Source organism: Bubalus bubalis, chromosome 6 (assembly GCF_019923935.1).
Source record: "Bubalus bubalis isolate 160015118507 breed Murrah chromosome 6, NDDB_SH_1, whole genome shotgun sequence".
Classification (NCBI taxonomy): domain Eukaryota; kingdom Metazoa; phylum Chordata; class Mammalia; order Artiodactyla; family Bovidae; genus Bubalus; species Bubalus bubalis.
In genome coordinates this window covers 116,637,326-116,645,193 of record NC_059162.1, presented here as the reverse complement: position 1 = coordinate 116,645,193, position 7,868 = coordinate 116,637,326, and the positions used below count along the sequence as shown (strand labels likewise).

Sequence of the window (7,868 nt, the reverse complement as noted above, 5' to 3'; positions counted from 1 at the left end):
TGATGGGCTGCAGTCCATGGGGTCTCGAAGAATTGGACATGACTGGGCAACTTCACTTTCACTTTTCACTTTCATACATTGGAGAAGGAAATGGCAACCCACTCCAGTGTTCTTGCCTGGAGAATCCCAGGGACGGGGAATCCTGGTGGGCTGCCGTCTCTGGGGTCGCACAGAGTTGGACATGACTGAAGCGACTTAGCAGCAACAGCAGCAACAGTAATTTTCTGGTGGAACCTTTTGGATTTTCTATGTACAGTGTCATGTCATCTGCAAACAGTGCGAGTTTTACTTCTTCTTTTCCGGTCTGGAATCCTTGCCCTTCCATCTTAAACAAGCGGAACCAAGCCCTTTCCTCTTCCCTCCCCTTCACTGCTATCTCCCTCTCCTTTCCCTTCACAAACAAGGCTTTGAAACAATCGTCTTTACGGACTCACTTGCGATGCTATTCTCAGGGTGCTGGAATTGCCCACCACGATCCAAACATTGGATCATTTTGATCTCCTTATCAGAATTTTACTCTTGACCCATTTCCTCCTTTTTATATGGTCTTTTCTAAGGACTGTGGGCTTCCCTGGTAGCTCAGTTGGTAAAGAATCCACCTGCAATGCAGGAGACCTGGGTTTGATCCCTGGGTTGGGAAGATCCGCTGGAGAATGGATAGGCTACCCACTCCAGTGTTCTTGGGCTTCCCCTGTGGCTCAGCTGGTAAAGAATCTGCCCGCAATGCGGGAGACCTGGGTTCTATCCCTGGGTTGGGAAGATCCCCTGGAGAAGGGAAAGGCCCCAGTATTCTGGCCTGGAGAATCCCATGGGCTGTATAGTCCATGGGGTCACAAGGAGTTGGATACAACTGAGCCACTTTCACTTTCACTTCTAAGGGCTTGTTACATTTTCTCAGACTCCAGCTATTATAAATGGAGGGTAGGGACTTCCCTGGGAGTCCAGTGGTTAAGACTCTGTGCTTTCAATGAGCCAGTTCGATTCCCGGTCAGGGAACTAAAAGCCCACATGCCTTGAAGCCAAAAAAAAAAAAAAAAAAAAAAATTAAGTGGAGGATATAAGTTATCATCATAATATTTTTGAACTTTCTTGTGTGTTTAAAACTTCCATAGTAGGAGTTTGGAGAATACATAAAATATCCCATCTCCCCGACTCTCTGGGCCCAGAAGATGTGTTCCAGGGGCTGCCCTGACTGGGTACCAGGTACTGTGTGGCTGGAATCCGGAGCCCTTTGCCACACTGATGTTTCCATGTCTGCAGCACATGGGGCTGTGAGTGCTTCTATTTAAAGTGCGCAGCTGAGTGGCGTTTAGCCTGGTTACCACCTTGGCCAAGTTCCCAGACACTTTCAACCCCTAAAGGAAGCCCTGCATCCATGGAGCAGCCCCCGGCAGCCACCAGACCACTTTCTGCCTGTGGACTTGCCTCCCCGGACCTTTGTAAATGGAATCATGAGCGAGGGGCCTTTGGTGCCCGGCTTCTGCCGTGCTGCGTCCTGTGTTCACGATTCCCCCATGTGGCAGCATCAGGCAGAGCGTCACTCCTTTCCGTGGCTGAGTAATAAGCCGTGGTACGTGTGCGTAGACCGCGTTTTGGTATCCATTTATCTGTTGATGGGGGTTGGGGTTGTTTCTACCTTTTTTGGCCGTTGTGCTGCTGGGAACTGTCCTATATAAGTGTTTGAACAGCGGTTCTCAGCTCCTGGGGAGTGTCCCCACGGGTGGGAGGGGGCCATGTGGTCACTTAGGGTTGAACTGCTTTCCTTGGTCCTCCATGCTTCTGGGCCGGGCCCAGCACCTGCCTGCCCTGGGAGGGGACTGGCCGCACTCCTGTTCCTACGTGCGCGTCCAGCCTGGGGCAGTGCTGACCGAGCAGGAGCTCTCTCCTTGGGGGGGGACTGGCCCCTGCCCTCCCTCCAGCCTCCCTGGGGCTGGGGAGGGGGCAGCCCTGACCCAGCCCAATCCGGGCGGTCTGGGCCAGTTTAGCCTCCTCCAGCTGGCCAGTGAGCGTGGACCCCTGCCTTCCTCTATCTGGGCAGGGCAGCCGGGCCGGGGTCCTGCAGGCTGGCTCTGTGTCCCTGCCCCTGCTGAGTGTGGATGGAAGGAGTCCCGAGGCCTGGGGGTTCCTGAGATCCTGCAGGCAGGGTGCAGGCAGAGGCCTGACGGGCCTGAGCTCTGGGTTCAGAAGCAACTGGTTAAACCTGCCCGCCCGCTCCTGGCCCCAGCGCTGGAGGGGTGGGCACACCTTGGGGAAGGGGGTTTATGCTCACAGAGCATGCACACCTGTTGGCAGGTACACAGGGGCCGCGCCACCCAAGCTCAGGACTGAGGAGGGTGTTCACAGGCCCAGATTCGTGTGGGAACCGGGGCCCCCAGGAGGTGGGGATGGAGCTCAGTTGTCCCATCAGTGGCTGTGTGCCCCCGACACCAAAGCGAGCTCCGCCTGAAACAGGACGCAGGGGCATCCCCGTGCGATTTGAAAGGGACACAGGTGGGGCTGAAATACTCGAATCCAAGAGTACTGGAGACAAGCACCCCTGTTTCTTTCTCTTCCACAAGTACCAACAGGGAGGCAAAAAGAACTGCAGCAGAGAGCGGGGCAGGTGAGGCCGAGGGGCCGTGATGCCCTCCCTGGGGCCTCTGCACAGCGGCCTCATGCAGTGCACAGCCTGAGCAACTGGTCAGGGCGGCTTGGAGGTTGTCATGGGCTGCAGGTGGCCAAGGCCGCCCCAGCCCCCTGCTCAGTGCCAGGTGCCCTTGGGCGAGTCCTGGAGCCTCTGGGCTGCTGGGCTCTGAGGGTCCTTCCAGGCTAACATCCTGTGAGGGAGAGCACCGCGTGCTCTGTCGCCATGCAGACACATGTGAACAAGACAGCTGCTTTTATTAGGACTGGAGGGAAGGTGGCTGGTGGAGGAGGAGGGGTGGGGGGCAGGCTCCCGCTGTTACTCCTGGACCAGCTGGGCCATCAGCCGCCCCAGGAGGGCTCGGGAGGGCTCAGCGCCGCCTTCCAGGGGGAAGCAGGCCGGCACGCGCCGGGAGCCAGGCCTGGGTCTGTCCCCCGGGGCAGCTCTCCGCCGGCCAAAGCGGCCCACAGGCCGGATCCCGCGGCCCGCGTACCAGGCAGGGTTGATGTCAGGGGCTGGAAACAGCGAGAAGAGCGCATGGAGGCCTGTGCCCTGGTGGGTGCAGCCCTGGTGGCCGGGCTGGGTGTGTGCTCAGCTCACGGCTGCCTGTCACCCAGGCCGTGCCAGGACCACCCACCCGCACAGGAGGCTCGCCCGGAGCGTCCATTTCTGGTGCTGGGGTGGCTTTGGGAAGTAGGATTTCAGACTCACACCAGGACACACTCCCCTTCCTTTCCTGTCCCCACAGCCCCGTTCTCATGGGTGACGTGCACTCAGCCCCAGGCCACCCGTGTGGTGAGGAGTGACCCTCCCCCATGTGCTGGGCCGGGACCCTTGGGAGCAGCTGTTGGGGCCACCTGGGGGAAGGGTCTGGGGAACAGGAGGCCAAACCCCAACTCCGGGATGCTTAGCAAGGATGCCCCAGCCCAGGAAGTGGCCAGGCACCCCCTGTGACCCCTGGGGGCGGGGGCGGGGCTGGACACTCACTGCGGATCTCCATGGAGTGCTGGTGGGCTCTGCTGGCAGCCCCCTGCAGGGCCAGGCCCAGCAGCAGCAGGCAGAGGAGCCAGGCCCCCACCGCCGTCATCCTACTCGCTGCTCCTCGCAGAGGCCCCGCTTGGGAGGGTGCAGCCTGGGGGCAAAGGTGAGCGCACATGAGGGCGTGTGCGCAAAGCGGGGTGCCTCGGGTAACGCCTCACACACTCTGTGTGTGTCAGAGTGGATGTGCGTGAGTGTGTGCACACATGCATGTACACGCACATGGGTGTGCACAGGTGTGCGGCAGGTGTGCATGGGGTTACACGCGTGTGCACACCCAGTCGGGCTCCGGTGTGCACTTCTCTGCTGGGATGGCAGTGAGCCTGGAGCAGCAGGTGTGCCTGACTGTGTGCACAGTCCCTCGCTCCCCCGGGGACCCCAGTCTCTGCTCTGTACAGTGAGCGTTCGATGAGGTGACCATGTGTGTATTGGCCTCTCCTGGGCTCAGTCGTGTTTACAAGGACCGTCTGTCATCAGAAGGAGCCCGGGGGGAATATGAGCTGTGGGTGCAGAGAGCTGGGCTGTCTTGGATGTGCTTCGGTCTGTCTGCCTGTCCATCTGTGTCAGGGAGCCAGGAGTGTGGGAGGCCTCTGCTCCACTGTGGGTGTGCACACTTGGCTTTGGTGGGGTGGCGAGGGGGGACGACAGAGGCGAGCAGGTTGGTGGGGACCTGCCAGGAGGAGCCAGGTGGCTGCCGAGGTGGAGGGGGTGGCCTAACCTCAGCCATCAGCCGGGGGTGGGGGCCTGGGGGTTGCTGAACCCGGACCTCGCTCAGGGCAGGGGACCCCGGTGCAGGGCTCTTTCCCTCCCTCAGCCCAGTTCCATCCTGCCCTCTGCCCGCTGACAGCCGGGCACTGTAGAAGGGTCATCATTCACCATCCCTGCCAGGAGTGCTCACCAGCCCCCTTGACCCCAGATCCAAGCCGCTGAGTCTCCAAGATCAACCAGCAGACCGTGGGGACCTGCCCTCATGCAGCAGGACAGCCTTGTACAGGTGGGGGAGAGCTGTGGGTGACAGAGGCACCCAGAAATCTGCCTCTCACCCTGCTGGGCTGAGCCCGAAACAGCGTCCACCTGGCAAACCTGGCAACTCCTTCTGCAGGTGCCCTCACCTCAGGGCTGGCTCCTTCCCCCGCTCCCCACTCCCCCAGCACTTAAGGAACCAGCAGAAGACGCCAGAGAGCTTGTCTTTTTCAGGGAAGACCCCTCTGCTGACCTTGGCTTTCCAGCCTGTCCCTGAGCCCAGCGGAAAGTCAAAGCGTTAGTCCCTCAGTCGTGTCCGACTCTTTACAACGCTGTGGACTGTATCCCGCCAGGCTCCTCTGTCCCTGGGATTCTCCAGGCAAGAATACTGGAGTGTATTCTTAGGGTTAGGTTAGGGTAGGTAGCCATTTCCTCCTCTGGGGGATCTTCCCTACCCAGGGATCGAACCTGTGTCTCCTGCAATGCAGGTAGATTCTTTACCGTCTGAGCCACCAGGGAAGCCCTAGCTCCAAGGAACATGCTCTCCAACTGAGAGATTTAAAATGTCCACCCCTTCCTTTTTTAGAGACCTGTTGGCAGGGGGACTCCAACTTAGAGGAAATGGAGGCGCCATCATGAAAGTAGAGTGATAAAGAGGTGCTCCCAGACCGGCTGGGCTGTTCGCTGTCCCCTGGCTAGGACCCCTGCTGGGTGCAGGGCGCCTTAGGAGAGCCCTGGCGGAGCCTGTCTCCTGACCCTCAAGGTCCGGCCTCCTGAGAGCCCGGGGCTCGCTGTCTCCTGGCTGGTGGGACTCCTGGTCTGTGTTCCCAGCGGAGTTGCCTGGATGGCTCTACCTTTCGTTTCCACCATGACAGCCGACTGGATAGGGGGCCCGGACAGGCAGGGGTGGCTTCTGGATGCACAAACGGGGTGGGGTCCCCACCAGAGCTGGTCCTGGCTGCCAGGACAGAGCCGTGCCCGGATAGGGAGGGAAGGGTGGCAGGGGAGGAGGCTGGAGCGTCAGGGACCCCCGCCCTCTCCAGCGCTCCTCGAGTTACTCACCGAGGTTCCCAGCGGCTGGCGAGTGCTGTGGACAGGAGCAGGGACCCAGGTGGGGCTCTCGCCCCTTTTATGCGCCCGGGAGGAAGCAGCTGACCCAACCCCCTCCCTCCCTCTCCGCCCGCCTCCCTCACTGGGCCACATCGGAAGAGTCATTTTCTTTTTTCTTTTCTTCTAATTTTTTTTTTTTTTTTAACTCTCATCACCGATGTGATGTGTCTTTTCCTGGGTTATATAATTTCATTTGGGCTGAGTGGTTTTAAAACACATTAGCTTTCCTTCTGCACGCTTTGGGTAGACTGCAGAGCCAGGCACCACTGGCCTGGGTGCTCCGAGCCACAAGACGGCTGACACAGAGGTGACCCTCCAGCCACCTCCCTCCTCCTTTAAGTACCGCTTCCCGTGCAGAGTCACCCAAAGAGGCCATCACAGCTGAACGACACCCTCCTAACCCTTCCCTGACCAGTCCGTCACCCACGTGCCTTTTCACAGCTGCATTTATTACATACAAACCACTTTCGTCCTGTTTCTACCACTGAAAAATTGTGTTTATTCCAGCCCTTTCCAGAGTCATCATAATTACAGTTGAAAGAAGTTTATTATGATTATCTGGTGAAGGGAATGGCAATCCACTTCAGTATTCTCGCCTGGAAAATCTCATGGACAGAGGAGCCTGGTGCGTTACAATCCATGGGGTTGTAAAGAATCAGACACAACTGAGCAATGAACACACACACACATTATGATTATAAAATGAATGAGTACATTTCTATTATAAAATAAATAACATATGCTAAGCTGCTTCAGTGGTGTCTGACTCTTTGCGCTCCTGTGGACCGTAGCCCGCCAGGCTTCTCTGCCCATGAGATTCTCTAGGCAAGAACACTGGAGGCAGTTGCTGTGCCCTTCTCTGGGGGATCTTCCCGACTCGAACCTGTGTCTCCTATGTCTCCTGCATTGGCAGCAGGGTTCTTTACCACTAGCACCACCTGGGAAGCTCCGATTATAAAACAAAGACCTGTATTTCTATTATGAAATAAATAATGAAGAGGCTTATTTTTATTATAAAAGCAATTTACATACACTTGGATAGAATTTAGCACATACAGAAAAATAGGAATCTAAGAACACCCATGTATCAGAGAAGTCAGCCATTGATCCCATGTGATGCACTTCCTTTTCATAGGCTTTTCACCTATATTCTGGGTAGGTTCATTGGATTCATGCATTTTTGAATCTCATTACTTCCATTTAACCATCATATCCTCAAGTTGTGAAAAAATCTGTACACTTAGGCCATTTTAAATAACTACACACTGTTCTCCATTTCACTTGGGCCTCATATTCTGAATAATGATAGGAACCAACCAGTGCATCCTAAAGGAAATCAACCCTGAATATTCATTGGAAGGACTGATGCTGAAGTTCCAATCCTTTGACCTCCTGATGCGAAGAGCTGACCCATTGGAAAAGACCCTGATGCTGGGAAAGATTGAAGGCAGGAGGAGAAGGGGATGACAGAGGATGAGATGGTTGGACGGCATCACCAACTTAACAGACATGAGTCTGTGTAAACTCCGGGAGTTGGTGATGGACAGGGAGGCCTGGCGTGCTGCGGCTCATGGGGTCACAAAGAGTTGGACACGACTGAGAGCCTGAACAGCAACATAACAAAGGTCATTTACACCCCCCTGAACATCAACCCGAGGAGCCCATCCTGGGGGGACCCCTCCCGGCTGTTTCCCCCAGACATGTGCAGGGGCCCTGCGGCCCTTCCCCAGCCTCCATCAGACTTTGAGGAAAGTTCCAGAGCAGCTCCCAGCCCTCAGAGGGTCAAGTGTGCTTCTCTTTCCTCCCATGGCTGCCCATTCCCGGTGAAGAAGGTTTTGCGGGGGACAGGTGGGCTCCCTGGGGGTCTGGAGTGGAGGTCGGGGGGAGGGGTGCTGGTGAGGGGGGTGTCCACAGAGTGTGAGGGGCAGAGGAGGGGCCCGGCCCACACCCCGGCTGCAAACTGAGGCCCCTGGGATGGAGTCCGTCCAGATCCCTGGGGAGCACGGGGTGAGCAGGGGTCAGAGTGGCTGTGCTGAGGAGTGCTTCTGGAAGCGCTGCTGAGGCCAGCCCCGTCCGGAGGGTCCTCTCCTCCTCTCCCTGCAGGGCTGCCCGGCATCAGGCCCTCGGGGGAGCA

General features: G+C 57.4%; 1 protein-coding gene across 1 annotated transcript; it reads right to left on the bottom strand.

Annotated features, from left to right (window-relative positions):
- Positions 1-770: 770 nt before the first annotated feature.
- Positions 771-3,944, bottom strand: PRLH (prolactin releasing hormone). Its single transcript, XM_025289208.3, has 2 exons — positions 3,611-3,944; positions 771-3,138 (listed from the first exon to the last, which is right to left on the bottom strand). The coding sequence occupies exons 1-2, from the start codon at positions 3,777-3,779 to the stop codon at positions 2,942-2,944; spliced, it is 366 nt and encodes a 121-aa protein (XP_025144993.3). The 5' UTR covers positions 3,780-3,944; the 3' UTR covers positions 771-2,941.
- Between the last annotated feature and the right edge of the window lie 3,924 nt (positions 3,945-7,868).